The sequence below is a fragment of the Panicum virgatum genome, chromosome 9K, assembly GCF_016808335.1.
Source record: "Panicum virgatum strain AP13 chromosome 9K, P.virgatum_v5, whole genome shotgun sequence".
NCBI classification, from domain to species: domain Eukaryota; kingdom Viridiplantae; phylum Streptophyta; class Magnoliopsida; order Poales; family Poaceae; genus Panicum; species Panicum virgatum.
The window spans coordinates 11,799,188-11,814,207 of NC_053144.1; the positions used below are offsets into that span (position 1 = coordinate 11,799,188).

The window sequence follows — 15,020 nt, forward strand, 5'->3', positions numbered from 1 at the left end:
TTAACTTACTAAACTGGTGCATTTATCACCCCCACCTTAATTTAACAATTGTTTAGTGTCATATATATTGGTTTAGATCATATAATTATCTTACAAACTATTGTCTAGCCACATCTAATATTAAGTCAATCGCTATAATAGTTCGATGTGAATTAGTTCCGTTAATTTTTCGAACAAAGTTTTTATGGGTATCCAGTTTAGAGGATTTACCGATTCTTTTAGACTTTATATCTTCAACTTAGGCCCTGTTTAGTTTCCAAAAAATTTCCTATAATACCCATCACATCGAATCTCTTGACACATGCATAGAGCATTAAATGGAGTTGAAAAAATAACTAATTACGCAGTTTAGCTGATTAGCACGAGAAGAATCTTTTAAGCCTAATTAGTCTATGATTGAACATTATTTGTTAAGTAACAACGAAATGTGCTACAGTACCAAAACCCAAATTTTTTCATCAACTAAACACACCCTTAGCATATTACATTGCTAGGTGCAGATTAGTCAAATGATTGCGTGGCATAAACCGCCAATAGATTGCACTAAACTATTGTTAAATTAAACTAAGGTGGCCACAGTGATAAATGTACCAATTTAGTTAGTTAAGAGGTTGATTTGCATCAAATAAAATACGAGGGATGGATGACACACTTTTGTAATCCTTCAGGGATGGAAAGTACATTTTGTCCTTTTTTTAACCTATACGATTCAGTTCATTTTTTTAAAAAAAAGTAAAAACAGATTACCACTTAGAGACATGACATAACTCTCTTATGCCTTCGCACGATCCTGAGCCTTAAAGGCTCTAGTTCCTATCAATTTCAGATTATAAACGCGATTGCAAACAGGATAAACAATGCTCGAGACTGGAGTGGAGAGGCTACCTTTTTTAGCCTTTTCAACTGCTACGAGTTCTCTCGGTTTGGAGTAGCATATACGTTGCTGTTTGCCACTTTTTTTTTCTTTTTCAAAACGAAGGTCCGAAACTGTCTTCCTCTTAACGGAGCTCTTCCATAACCCAGTCGCGAGTCGCAACGGCCCGTGACGACGACGACCCGCTCGCGGCTCGCGCTCGGTGTTGTGGACGCGTCCTTGTTCCTTCCTGCGCACGCGTGCGCCTCCCTTCCTCCGCTCCCCGCCGGCGATGTCGGTGCCCCCTGCCGGCAACCGCCAGGTCCCTCCCCCGCCTCGTCCCGCTCTCCCTCCGCTGCTCCGTCCCTTGCGCGCTGGCTCACTGTTTCTTCTCTCTCTTCTGCAGGTGTCCCTGCGTGGGTCGAGCGCGAGGGAGATCACCCGTGACGCGCTGCTGCAGAAGGTCTCCGAGGAGCGCCAGCTCCGGAGCCATCTCCGCCGCGCTGCCGCTGCCGCCCTTTCCATTCAGGTACCTGCCGCCGCCGCCAACCGCCCCCTGCGCTACTCATCATGAATACCTACCTAACGACCCAACCGCCCACCAATTGCTGTCTGCGCTCTGAAATCCGCTTGGAAATCATGAGGCGGGATTTAGGACCTATTTTTCTGGTGGTTTAATGGATCTAAGGGCCCGTGGCTCGTTTGAATAATGCACACGATTGATATGGATGTCTTTCTGAAGAGAGGGGGAGTTCTAACGAGTATATTCTGTTGGCAACCATAGAGGCTGATGGACCGATTAATACTCCGATTTGCTAGCTGAATCCTTCAATTTGTATTACTATAAATAAATTATGGGAATGCATGAGAAAGCATCCAGAAAATACTATTTTTTCTACTAAATACTCAGAGAGTATGAACACTAATAATAAGCTTTATGCAAAATCTGTAGTTAATCAATCTAGAATATATCTACAATTAAGCAAAGCCCAGTGTGCAATAGCTGTATCAAATGGATGCTCACCGTTCTTTTCTTTCCTTATGCCAGCGAATATGGAGAAGGTACTATGTGATAAGAGTAGTTTCAGAGCAGCTTCACGAAGACTGGAAACTATTAATGAACCAGCCTAACATTGACATGACAACTCAATGGATATCTAGAAAAATGCTTAGGCCATTTCTTTTCTTCATTACTCAACCATCTAGCTGGTACGAGGGACAACAGAGCAAGACCATGGAATCTATTTTAACATGCTTCAAGATTGTCTTGAATAGCATAAACTTAACGGGTATGTCCTTTTTAGTACTTCTACTTTTGCTTTGATCTTTTCTGTTAATGACTTGAATTTTCTGGTTCAGTATTTCTGAGGACTATAATCTTTATATTGCTCAAACCCTGTGCAAGATGGCTGAATACTAGAAATAAATTAGGCAGCTTGACAGAAATATACAAAAGCATACAGGGTGAACAGTACAATTTTTTTTTGCTGTGTTTAGGTATTATCAGTGGTTGTGCCCATGTAATATGGCAAGCATATGGCTAGAATGTTTGTCTTGGAACTTGTGATTATGTTCTGTTTCTAGTACTATTTGTTTGGCTCTATTATCTAGTGAATGATCTAATAATGGAAATGTTATGGGTGCCAAAATGATTGTTCATGAGTTTTTAAGTTAAAAAAATAGCTTAGTGCAATCACTAAGATGTATATATTGGAAAATTCCATCCACTGTGAGGATGGCATGTGGGGCCTGGGGCCACACATGCCAGCAGCACATGAAGTGGTATTTGCCACCTTTGGCAATCTTTTTTTTATGGTACCGAGCAATACCTTTGATGAAATTTACTATCAGACAATCAATTCAGACTTTATTTGATTATATTATTTGAATCGGTTGAATTCAGTGCTCTAAATTAAAATTTATTCCAAGTTTTGGTGCACGAAGAAGAAACAGGTATAACCAGTCCTTGTTGATGCTCAACAACATGTGCACGATAAGCTTGAAAATATCCACACTATGGGTGTTCAAATAGTATTACGTGATACTGGGGAATTTGATGGCCACCATAATATTCTTGTTCTTCTATAGTTATATAATAGATTAGGCTAATGCGCCAAAAGTTTTCATCAGATTTAGTCATACAGCAGAACACCATATTGTTGGAGCAGATTAGTTATGCTTATCTCTTCTGATCAGCATGTCTTCCTTTTCGACTGACTTGTATCTTTTGTCTGTAGATGCAAGCAAAAATTTCTGTTCCTTTGCTGTGGGTATGCCAGAAGAGAGATCTATTTGGCTTTATCAGGCAAAAAAGATGATTTCACTGTGCTCTTTCATTCTTGCCAGGTGTGACCATTCCTGTTGCAAGGATGGAAGCATGGTTGACTTGACTGCTATTGCTATGAGATTGGCTGTGTCTTTAACTGATTGCAAAACATGGAAAAGCTTAAAAAGTGAGAGCAGTACAGATGCATCTGTAGAGACTTTGATTGAATATATAGGTACATGCCAGAGTGGCACATATAATTGTGTTAGGCAATATATAAAATGTCTTGGCCCTCATGTTACTTCAAAGAAAAAAAGTTCCGCAACTGCAACAGATGATCATTTTCTGATTACTGCTAGTGCAATTACTCTAGCCTTGCGCCCATTCCACTCTAAGAAAGCTGAGAGGGGTACTGATCTGAATGGTGCTTCAAAGGAATACTTCAAACTTGTACTTACAATACCATATCTGTGCAAATGCATGCCCCCTCTGCTGTTACCTGCTCTTAAGCACATTTCTGTGCTGCAACCGTGTCTCAATATTATACTGGTAAGGGTCTTAATGTTGATATGGTCAAATTCTGCTCTGGCATTTTCTGTTTTACTGGATTGATTTTTATGAGAGCATTAACTCCCCAAGGATTCGGAAATTCAACTACTATTTTTTTTTTGTTTTGACATGACAAGATAGAATTATTCATTTGGTTGAGTCCTAACTTCCAAAGCAGTGTAGTTATGATCTGCTAAAATCTTAAGTGATCTTTGTTTTACTGTAAGAGTCACTTACTTTACTGGTTGTGATCAGTATACTGCTCTGTATGACTGTATGTTGGGGCAATGTTGCAAGATATGCTACGACACTGATTCTTGCTACAGACATTTTAATTTATAGTGCGACTGACATAGTCCTAATTGAACTAGATGCAATTGTGAAAGAATATCAATCTTATTCTAATCTCATTTTCTACTTATATCCAAGTTCCTGCAGTGTTTATAAAAAATTTCAGCATTTTCTCAATATCTAGACAAAAAAATGGTTCCATGCTACTTTGTAGATTTTAATGTCCTTGACACTTATCCTTCTAGATGTTGTAGTGTTGGTATCGATTGCTTCGCTACCTGCTGCAGAATTCAGTGTTTTAATTTTACATGAACCATCACAGTTTATTCATTGTTTACTTTAAAGGATGGCATATTGTAAATGTGGAACTGATCAAGCCATGGCAGGTGGTGGCAGATCTCCAAGGATAAAATATTTGAAGAAATAATAAAATTGGAGAAGTCAGAGGTTTTAGCTGTTGACACTACTGTTATTCCTTGCTCTGGTTGGGCTCTTGGAAATATCGTAAATTTAGCTACCAATCATGATGATTTATCCAGTTCAGGGTGCTTCATTCAAGGGCTAGATTTTTGCCTATATGTTGATGTTGTTAACTGTATTTGCCAAAACTTACTGGAAAATTTTGAGAAAAGCAGGGGAATGTCTCAGAGTGTTGGTAGTATTGCTTTCCATGCTGAGACATCTGTTGCAGAGGAAGGGGATGATACCAATGGCAGCCACAGCATGAGAACATTATTTATGGACCTTCTGAAGCCAATTTACCAGCAATGGCACCTGAGAAAGCTTCTGATGTTGGCAAAGGAGGATGTTTCATGCAGCAGGGGGACTAATTATGATCCAACTCGGCTCCTAAAGTTGTCAGATGTTGTATGCTTCTACTATCACATGCTCAGAATTTTCTCATCGTGCAACCCTTCTATCGGTCCGTTGCCTATTCTCAACATGCTTGCATTCTCTCCTGGATTTCTTGTTGATTTATGGGGGGCACTAGAAATGTCCATTTTTGGCCAAGCAGTCCAGAATTTACAAGAAACAGAACATGATAAACAGTTGTCTACAAGTAATTCAGGTGAGCAAGTATCCTCCACTAGGCAAAGAAGGAATGCCAAGGACGCAGCAACCAAGTGGGCAAATGTGCTCCAGAAGATTACCGGAAAATCCAATGATTCAGAGGAGGGCACAATGTCTGATAGTATTTTAATTTCTAAACAGTCTGATGATGACGCATTAACTTTATGGGATATTGAAGCTATGAGACATGCATCTGAAGGTATTGGAAAGGACTTAATTTGCATGATCTATCTTTTCTGTGCTATATATGGACACCTATTACTTGTGCTAGATGATATTGAGTTTTATGAAAAGCAGGTAATATTCTGTGCCCATGCGCATCCGTACATCTCTTTCTAGTCTCCTCGCCTTTTGACAGCACTCCTTGCTTTCTCTGATTTTACAGGTTCCTTTTACTTTAGAGCAGCAGCGGAAGATAGCATCCGCACTTAATACATTTGTATACAATTCTTTCGTTCAGAATGGTGGGAGCTACAGCAAGCCTCTTCTGGATGTAGCTGTCAGATGTCTTAATCTACTCTATGAAAGGGACAGTAGGCATAAATTTTGTCCAATTTCTTTGTGGTTGGCACCTGCTAGAAATGGTCGAATTCCAATTGCTGCTGCTGCCAGGGCCCACGAGGCAGCATTTGGTAATTTTCAAGGAAATAATATTTCAGGAATTCCTACTCGGAGCTCTGTACTTACCACATTACCACATGTATATCCCTTTGAAGAGAGGTACCTTACTGGATTTTGGTCCAAAAAATGTCGACAGCTTTCATAGATATCATAAACTTAACTGAAATGATGTTTTGAACTTTTTTTTTAGAAATCCTAAACTTATGCTTATGATCTTTGAGTCAATTGCTCATACCTCCTTACCTGCTTGTCCTAAGTTCCTTTTGACAATTGACAGGTGAATTTGGTTATTAATAGTACTAGGACCTTTGATTGTTATTGCTAGTCTCACACATACAAATCCCCTAAAGAGATACTTATACACCATGATTTGCTTTAGTAGTGATTTTTTTTCTTGTTGTATCAAAACCTATGCTTCTTAGCTCTTATCACTGATTGTGGATACATGATATTTCACAAAGTTTACCTGGTAATTCTGTCTGTTGGTTGAAGAAAGTTTGATACACTTGTGCCCTTTAAAAATGGTGAAAGTCAACCTTTTTTAAGAAAATTCTTTAAATTTGTGTACAAAATTCTAACAGTTTTCATCAAAGATTTATTGAGTGAAACGTTACCCGGCCAGACCTTTTTCTGCTGCTGGAGCTCATTTAGTGGTCATACTGTGCTTGTGTAGCATTAGTTGTTATGTTGCTTTTGCTATGGTGTGACAGACATATCACTAGTTTGTATTAATTTAGTTTGCATATAGATTCTTTTTACAAGTACTGCAAGTTTTTAGTATGTAAGCGTTTCTATGCAATGCTAACTTTTCTTAACACCATTTTATAACTTACCCAGAGTGCAGATGTTTAGAGAATTTATTGAGTCAGACAAAGCATCGAGAAGAGTTACTGGTGAAATATCTGGGCCCGGTCCAGGATCAATTGAGATTGTTATTCGTCGAGGCCATATAATTGAAGATGGATATAGGCAGCTGAACTGCCTAAGATCAAAGTTGAAATCTTGCATTCATGTATCATTTGTAAGTGAATGCGGTCTTCCAGAAGCTGGTTTGGACTATGGTGGTCTCTCAAAGGAGTTTCTAACAGATCTTTCTAAGACTGCTTTTAGTCCAGAGTAAGCATACTGTTAAACATTAGCCCTTAAACCTTATATATCTTAATATAAACATATAACTTCTTTTTCTCAAAAGTGAAGAGTACTGTCATTCATCAAGGCATTGTTGCTAATCTTTTTCTTCTATTTCTCACAACACTCAATAGGTATGGACTGTTTTCACAAACATCAGCATCTGATACCAGCTTAATTCCTAGCAATTCTGCTAGGCTTTTGGATAACGGCATTGATATGATTGAGTTTCTTGGTCGAGTTGTCGGCAAAGCACTCTATGAGGGGATTCTGTTGGACTATTCTTTCTCACCAGTATTTGTGCAGAAACTTCTTGGACGGTATAATTTTTTGGATGAACTATCAACACTTGATCCTGAGCTTTACAGAAATCTTATGCAACTAAAGGTACAATAGATTTTTTTTCTTTGGTTTATTTTCCCAAGATACAAGCATGTTAAACTACTACTTAGAATATTGCCTTTTCCATTGAAGGTCATATCATGGGTGGGTGGCTATCATTCAACCCCTTTGTTTAGTATATCTCCCGTGATACTATTTATGAATATCGATCATTATCTGCTAGTGCTACTTAGCTTGCCTTATCAATCTTTCATTGCTATTGTAGTTTGTAGTGTTCACAGGTTAGTGGTCAATGCTCTGCATTTCTTGTTGCTCCTCATATTTTTGACAAGATTTTTCCATTTATTAAGCCTTGTTGAAATTGGTTGCACTTTTGGGATTGATGCTGTTTCTCTCTGTAGAGGTTATATATGATATTAGTTTTTTTTATCAGCTACCTACGTAAAGACTGCATACGGTACTAGTTTTGTTTTTTTAATGAAATAGCATTTGATATAATAAGATGATAGCATTTTGATGTTGTTACCTTTTTTATAACAACAATGTGAATTACCGTTCTACCAAACAGCACTACGAGGGGGATGCTGAGGATCTATATTTGGATTTTACTGTAACTGAAGAGTTAGGTGGCAAAAGAATCGTCCATGAGCTGAGACCTGGTGGTAAAAGTATATCTGTCACAAATGAAAATAAGCTGCATTATGTTCATGCAATGGCAGATTTTAAGCTTAACCGTCAGGTTCGTTACTTGGTCTGAGGTTTTGCTCTGTATCAGCAGGAAAACCTTTTTATAGCGCCATTGTCCTTGCAGATACTTCCATTTGCAAATGCATTTTATAGAGGACTCAGCGATCTCATTTCACCATCTTGGCTAAGCCTATTTAATGCGAATGAATTTAATCAGGTAATTCTCTTCTCCTTTCTTTCCTTTTTTCGGGGAGAGGATTCTTCTCTATATTTTGGATGCTACTGAACTGGAGTTCCCTGCTATACTGTGGAAAATGACCCTTGAACTAACAGTAGTAAATAAACTATAAACTTTGAATGAATCAAATACTAAAAATTAAGGAAAAAAGCTAACTTAAAATGTTTTGTAAAAAGAAAAGAAAAATGAGATTTGATGAAATGAAGAGAAAATTTTGAAATGTGCTCAGGGTAGGAGGATAATAGTTGTTGTATTCCTCCAACCCTAGAAGGGTGGGTATAAATAGTACCTACACATGGGCCTCTATACATGGGCTCAATATACTCCAACACCCCCCCCCCCCCCCCCCCCCGCAGTCTGAACTACCGGCGCAGCGGTGTTCAAGACTGGACAACAAAAAAGCTAACACCCCCCCGCAGTCTGAACTACCGACGCAGCGGTGTTCAAGACTGGACAAGAAGAGAGTACAAATAGAGTACAAAGGGCAAATACCCCCCCGCAGCCACAACTAGCCTGATACCATGTAGGAGGATAATAGTTGTTGTTGTATTCCTCCAACTCTAGAAGGGTGGGTATAAATAGTACCTACACATGGGCCTCTAGATGGGCCTCTATACATGGGCTCAATATACCCCAACACTCAGGAGTAACTCATTGTGCTTCTTTTTATAAAGAGAACCAATTCAAACTGACTAAATACCCAAGCACCCTTAATATATCAACCAATAATTGACTACCTCAAAAAATGTAGATGGTTTGTGTGAATGTCAAAACTGAAACTATGATGGCCCAAAATTCCTAAATCCTGCTAATTCATCATTGCCACATGCAGTTACTTTCAGGCGGACTGCAGGATTTTGATGTTGATGATCTGCGGAAGAACACCAAGTATACTGGTGGTTATACTGAGTCAAGTCGAACTGTTAAACTCTTCTGGGAGGTATGTGTGTTTTCGTTTACCAGCAGCAAATAAATTATTGGTAATATGATTATCACCTCTTTATGCATTCTGCAGGTCATCAAAGGATTGAAGCCAACAGAGCGTTGTTTGCTCCTAAAGTTTGTGACGAGCTGTTCACGAGCTCCATTACTTGGATTCAAGTATCTGCAGCCTTCTTTCACAATACATAAGGTTTGATTAAGCACACTGCGAGAACTTCTCTTGTTTTAGCGATATGTGCAACTTTAAAGCCCTTGATATCTTTACCCTTTCTTTGACCTAATGAATCAACTGAGGTGTTGCATAGTTCAATGCAGACCCTTCTGTTGAATTATAATTTAAAATGTTAAAGAGATGCACATTTTTGTGTTTTAGTGTTCTTTTGTTGATTTTTCAACAGTAATATCAACTTGGGATTAGTAATGACCTCTAAATTTGTTTACAGAAGCATGCTAATTAGCTCACTGATGGAAGTATTTGATGCTATCGCTTTTAGTACTGTAACTAAGAAAACTCACGAAACAGAGTTGCAACCTATGTTTTGTTATGTTCTATTTCTCCTTCTGATTCATAAATCTTCTCTCATTGCCCTAGGTTCCATGTGATGTAACACTTTGGGCTTCAATTGGAGGCCAAGACGTAGACCGCCTTCCATCTGCTTCCACATGCTACAATACTCTCAAGGTATAGCTACATGCATCTACATCCTATCAGTATCATCTCCTCGCTCTCCTGCTGCTGCTGTTGTAATCAGTCCATCCTATGACAAGTCAAACCTGTTAGGATCACTGGCCATTTGGGCATTCATCCTGGCATGTGTGCTGTTCTTACTTCTTTTCTAATGTTTTTTTGTTACCTTCAGCTTCCAACATACAAGCGGTCAAGCACGCTAAGGAGCAAGCTGCTGTACGCCATCAGCTCAAATACTGGGTTTGAACTCTCGTAGAGGTATATGCTTTGAATTGGTGGTGTTGTAACCGTGTCAAGGTTTGCTGTGAATATAGGTATAGCAAAATTTGATTAGATGCATCAATTGCCGACAATGTGTCATGTTTATTCAGAATAATAGCCCATTTCAAGGTAACGCTTATTTCTATTTGTCAACACAGCAAAAGGTTTGTTGGTAAGTAAAGTGCCAGAGTAGTGCGTGTTCTGTGGCCTGTGCTTGTGTAGTTCAGCAGTTGCCAGAAGCTTCACCGGGACTATGCTACGGACTGGTGGTCCCGGCCTGCTAAGACGGTGAACCTTGTACGGCATATCGCTCTCTGCAAAACTGCACGGCAGAGGAGGAAGCACTCCGTTTTGAGTAGACCCAACCCAACAGCTATGCTTCGGAATATGCCGCTGGCTGGCTCCAACCCAGCCAAATAAGCGCATCCGAACAGGCCGGTGGGTCACTGTAACGTCGACCACTCCGAAGTGAAGTCCAAGTTTGTCGAACAAATTGGGAAGACGGTGAAGAACACAAAATTTTACAGAACCACACTGTTTCTAAGCAGCACAAAACTACGAGAGATCATGGATGGAAAGACAAGCAAGCAGACAAACAGCAAGCAAGCAGCACAGAACGACAGAAAAGCATGGTAGTACATTTGCTGGTAGGATGATGGAATGGCGCCGGGAATTGGAGTGTATTTTCTGCCCGGAGGCTGCCGCGCATCTCATCAGGCGATGAGCTGCAGGCCCTGGAGCAGCAGCGCGTCGGCGAGCACCCGGTTGGCGGCGTCCGTGGGGTGGAAGCCGTCCCAGAAGACGTAGCCCGTGGCGTTGGAGCACGTCCCGGGGGCACCCTGGTGGCACAGCACCGACGTCTCGATCGTTCCCGTCCCGCAGCACGCCCGCCGCGACTCGAAGAACCCTGGAGATGATCGGCCGACCAATGTGAGGCTTGCTTGGTGCGGTCATGAAAAAGCGAGGAGAACGACGTGCTCTCGACCGATGGTATACGTACCGGCGCTGGTGGGGTTGTTGACGAGGTCGAGCAGCGGCTGGTAGATGTCGAAGACGACGAGCTTGAGGTCCGGGCGGCGGCGCTTGACGGCGTCCGCGGCGGCGCCGAGCTTGCGGTTGAAGGTGAGGGAGTCGTTGTTGAGGCGCTCCACGCAGCCCGGGTTGCCGCCGCCGAACAGGGTGACGGACGCCGGGAGGCACCCCATCGGCGGCAGCGACGTCACGCCGATCCGGCGGGCGCCCAGGCTGTACAGGCGCTGCGTTTCGGCGCGCACACATCCAGTGCTCAACCATCAGCCATCGTGCACCACCGTACCGAAATTAAAGGAATACTACTTGCTTTGCAGTGTGTAAGCACGCATTCAGCACGAAGCAGGCTAGCAGAGCATTGGTCACTTTCAGAAACGCATTCAGTTTATCACCCCTGATGATGTCTGATGCGAATAAACGATGGACATCACTCGAGGCTTCCTGCAAGAAAGATCTGGCATGTCTTGGCTGCTCCCTCTGCACCTACTTGGTTTGGTACGCCATTTAAGAATTACTGCCACGGCCACGGGCCATGTCGGTATCTTTTTTTTTTCATGAGGAGGCACATGTACAGCGGCGTACTATGTCCATGGACGATGCATGGGATGGGCATGCAACAGCAGAAAACTAGTGTACTACCCCGTACGTGTTGAGAATTTTGACTAGTAACCAGACCACTGAGCGAGTACAGCGAGCGGTAGCTGGCCAGTGGCCACACGAATGCAGAAGCAGTAACCACAAGGGTGCGCGGCGCGTGTCTCTCTACCGTTGTTAGTTCTCCCCGCAGAGCGCACGCGAACTAGTGAATGACCAATCTTTTTTTCTATTTCGCCGCTCCGCCTGTTCTCCGCAGACCACCACGACCACGGTATGCGACATGGAAACGGAGGCGCGTTCATTGGGCACACCGGTACTGGTGGGACCGTGGGAGGAGTGCGACCGTGCAAGTGGTTGGGAAAAACACAGCTGAGCCGGCCGGCGCCAGCTGATGTTGCATGCACGCACAGGTGGGGCACGCGACTTTCCACAGCTTGCAAGTCGTAACGTACACTTTGGTCACATGCACCACCAGCACGGCCGGGATCTCGAACCAAACCGCACCAGTCTCCAAGCATAGCGCGCCGAGCAAGCCAGAGGCCGGCCACATGTGACGGCAGTAACACACTAGCGCAGTGGTGGTCTCCAGAGGCATTGATGTCGCAGCAACAGCTCGCGTACGTACAGGCACAGGGACGCAGTAAACGGCATCGGCAGGCAGAGGCAGGGGCGACCATGTTATTCACCCAGACGCAGCAGAGACTACTCCTAGTCCTAGGGGAGTTACTGATGCCATTTTTTTATACTGAGATATTACTGTCGTACTGCGGCCATCGTATTGCCCCGCATTCACTCCTACAGGGCCCTACCCGCTGCAACCTGTGACTTATCCCCTGCGACGCCATTGAGGCTGTGTTCAGATACCCAACCCACCTCCCAAAATCCAAACTTTCCATTACATCAAAATCACATCGAAACATTAAATATAGCAAATGACCCATACATAGAGTACTAAATGTAAATAAATAAAAAAACTAATTGCATAGTTTTGATGTACGTTACGAGACGAATCTTTTGAGCCTAGTTAAATTATAGTATGACAATATTTACCACAAACAAACGAAAAGTACTACAGTATCCGATGTGACTTTTCTCCCATTTTTTCAGGGATCTAAACACACCCTGAATTGCACATCAGCCTTGCATTGCATGCCCGCTCGCTATCTAATCTCCAAGACTCCAAGGCAAAGGTTGAACTTTTTTCTCGACATCTTGCTGCATGCACGCTTGGTACTTGCTAGGGGTACTACCGTACTTGCAGCATGCCGGCAAGGAATATATCCCAACTAATCAACTCTGGGCAAGAGGTCGTTATTCTAAAGACGACATGTCACTTCCTAATTCAGTCGTTACTCACGTCGCTGACATGTGGTCCTAACATAAGCGAGTGATTGAATTCGAGAAAAAAAAAATTTGCAGTCGTTACCTCGACGAAGGAGGTGAATGGCTGCATGAGCGCGTCGGCGAACTGGTCGGGCGCGTAGGCGGCGCCCAGCACCGGGTTCACGTAGTAGTTCTGCACGTAGTCGCTGGTGCCGGCGCTCACCACGTAGATGGACCCCGACGTCAGCGCCTTGGCGCGCTGCTCGCCGGCCGACGCCGCCACCCGCGACTGGTACTCCCGGAAGTAGTCCGCCTGCCGGCTCAGCGAGATCGCGCCCTGCACGCATCGCATCCATCGGTAGGCCAGGTGGTGAGTCAGCAGCATCGATCAGCGAGCCGGCCGGCCGGTGAACACAGCACCATGACGTACGTAGAGCGCGGCGGTGGCGTCAAGGTAGCCGGCGGCGCCGGAGGCGAAGTTGGCGCCGTGGAGGAGGCTCTTGTTGTTGCTCTGCGCCTCCTCGCTCAGGTACGCCGGCGGGTACGAGCTCAGCCCCAGGTTCTCCACTGCATGCATCCATAGTAGATCGATAGAATGTTCAGCATGCATCATCAAACGATTCAAGAGGACGGACAGAGAGAAGATCGAGCCGAGACCGATGCGTGGAGATGGATCGATTCCGGCCGGCTAGCTGGTGGCTTACCGGTGTAGTCCGTGGCGAGCTTGCCGTTGCAGAAGCGCCCCGTGGGCGCGTGCGTCGCCGGGAAGTCGCGGCCGTAGGGCGGGAAGTCGGCGCGCACCAGCGTGGCCAGCCGGTTGTTGTTGCCGGCGTCCACCACCGAGTCGCCGAAGATCATCACGCCGGGCACCAGCGCCTGGCCCCTCGCGGTCGCCGCCGCCGCCGAGAGCACCATCAGCATCACCGCCGACGCCGACGCCGCGGGCACGGCGGAGCTCAACTTCATCGTCCTCGCTCTCGACGCGTACGCGAACGCCGGCCGGTTCCCCTCTGCGGTTGCGAGCTGAGGAGCTAGCAGTGGGCTGCGCGGTGGGTGTGGAGTGTGCGGGCGTGTCAGAGGCCGGCACGCACTCACCACCGCGTGGTTTTAACGGGGGTCAAGTGATCGAGGAGGTACTGGTAGTGGTGGCGTTAGTATTGACTGCTGTTGGGTGGTGGTGGAAAGAGGTGGGAGCAGGCATTCAATGAGCTTGGTGGAGTGATGTTGATGAGTGGCCGTGTTTGGTTCCGTGCGCTAAAGATTATTATGAAATACGGTGTTAAATAAAATAAGTTTATAAAATTAATTTTAGAACCCTGCGGCTAGGAACCCCGAAGAATCTAATGAGATCTTTAATCGCATGATTAGAAGATGATTACTATAGCATCACCGTAACCAATCATCAATTAATTATCGTCATTAGATTTGTCGCAAAAAATTATACACGTCTCTAAAAAGATTTTGCAAATAGACTTCATTTAACACTCCATGCATACGAGATTCTTTTCTCGGCTTGTGTGCGCTAGAAAAACCAAATAAGGCCTGAACAATTGAGAAGCTCGATCCAATTTTTTCGAAAGATTCTGAACCTTGCGGTTCGGCGTACATTAATAAAAAGAAGAGAATTGACTCAATCTATAAGTAAACCGAGTCCGAAAACCGTACAGGAGACACAAAACCTAGGCATCAACACGGCCACATCACTCAAACTCCATAACGACGACCAGCGACCACCACCGCTAACCCAACCACGACCATTCCAAAAAGCAAATACTGGAACTACCGTCGAGCGATCCTCCAAAGCGATGCCTCCAACGAGAAAAAACGGCATCCTCAGACGTCGTCATCGTCATCGCCACTCCAACCGGAACACAGCTTTCACCTAGAGGAACTCTCGTCGGATGGAGGAGAGAGCAGTCATCAAATCGACGCCTCCAAGGAGGATTGTGGCACCCAAAGATGTCACCGTCGCAAGGCTTTCGACCGATGTCATGCCAATCCCGCTCGGCAATGTATGAGCAAGGAGCGGAGAGGTGGCCCAATGCCTGCCCACCACGCCTCCACGGCGTCGACGAAGCGCACCTACTCAGCCGAAACCCGCAACGCCACCACGGCGCCGCCGGGACACATCCGA

At 44.2% G+C, this 15,020-nt stretch overlaps 2 protein-coding genes across 5 annotated transcripts; one reads left to right on the top strand and one right to left on the bottom strand.

Moving 5' to 3' along the window:
- Positions 1 to 1,006: 1,006 nt before the first annotated feature.
- On the top strand, positions 1,007 to 10,146 carry LOC120648325 (E3 ubiquitin-protein ligase UPL7-like). 4 transcript variants are annotated; one of them, XM_039925060.1, is made up of 14 exons: positions 1,007 to 1,175; positions 1,260 to 1,382; positions 1,902 to 2,142; positions 3,091 to 3,668; positions 4,356 to 5,327; positions 5,416 to 5,750; positions 6,489 to 6,767; positions 6,914 to 7,166; positions 7,690 to 7,860; positions 7,933 to 8,025; positions 8,879 to 8,986; positions 9,062 to 9,178; positions 9,581 to 9,670; positions 9,849 to 10,146. In XM_039925060.1, the coding sequence occupies exons 1-14, from the start codon at positions 1,146 to 1,148 to the stop codon at positions 9,930 to 9,932; spliced, it is 3,474 nt and encodes a 1,157-aa protein (XP_039780994.1). In that variant the 5' UTR covers positions 1,007 to 1,145; the 3' UTR covers positions 9,933 to 10,146. The 4 variants fall into 4 exon arrangements, with proteins under 4 accessions (XP_039780994.1, XP_039780997.1, XP_039780996.1 ...); XM_039925063.1 differs by having other exon boundaries at positions 1,020 to 1,175; positions 3,200 to 3,668; positions 4,346 to 5,327; XM_039925062.1 differs by having other exon boundaries at positions 1,118 to 1,175; positions 4,346 to 5,327.
- A 274-nt stretch (positions 10,147 to 10,420) lies between these two features.
- On the bottom strand, positions 10,421 to 14,119 carry LOC120648327 (GDSL esterase/lipase At5g03810-like). The gene is made up of 5 exons (XM_039925064.1): positions 13,591 to 14,119; positions 13,317 to 13,453; positions 12,990 to 13,223; positions 10,938 to 11,193; positions 10,421 to 10,844 (listed from the first exon to the last, which is right to left on the bottom strand). The coding sequence occupies exons 1-5, from the start codon at positions 13,850 to 13,852 to the stop codon at positions 10,651 to 10,653; spliced, it is 1,083 nt and encodes a 360-aa protein (XP_039780998.1). The 5' UTR covers positions 13,853 to 14,119; the 3' UTR covers positions 10,421 to 10,650.
- Between the last annotated feature and the right edge of the window lie 901 nt (positions 14,120 to 15,020).

Excerpts from the sequence above, each read along its gene's own strand:
- LOC120648325 (XM_039925060.1), top strand. The coding sequence starts at position 1,146 with ATGTCGGTGCCCCCTGCCGGCAACCGCCAG. Across the intron at positions 6,768-6,913 it reads AAGACTGCTTTTAGTCCAGA|GTATGGACTGTTTTCACAAA; the intron begins GTAAGCATACTG and ends AACACTCAATAG. Across the intron at positions 8,987-9,061 it reads CTGTTAAACTCTTCTGGGAG|GTCATCAAAGGATTGAAGCC; the intron begins GTATGTGTGTTT and ends TGCATTCTGCAG.
- LOC120648327 (XM_039925064.1), bottom strand. The coding sequence starts at position 13,852 with ATGAAGTTGAGCTCCGCCGTGCCCGCGGCGTCGGCGTCGGCGGTGATG. Across the intron at positions 11,194-12,989 it reads CATTCACCTCCTTCGTCGAG|CGCCTGTACAGCCTGGGCGC; the intron begins GTAACGACTGCA and ends GCCGAAACGCAG. Across the intron at positions 10,845-10,937 it reads CAACAACCCCACCAGCGCCG|GGTTCTTCGAGTCGCGGCGG; the intron begins GTACGTATACCA and ends GATCATCTCCAG.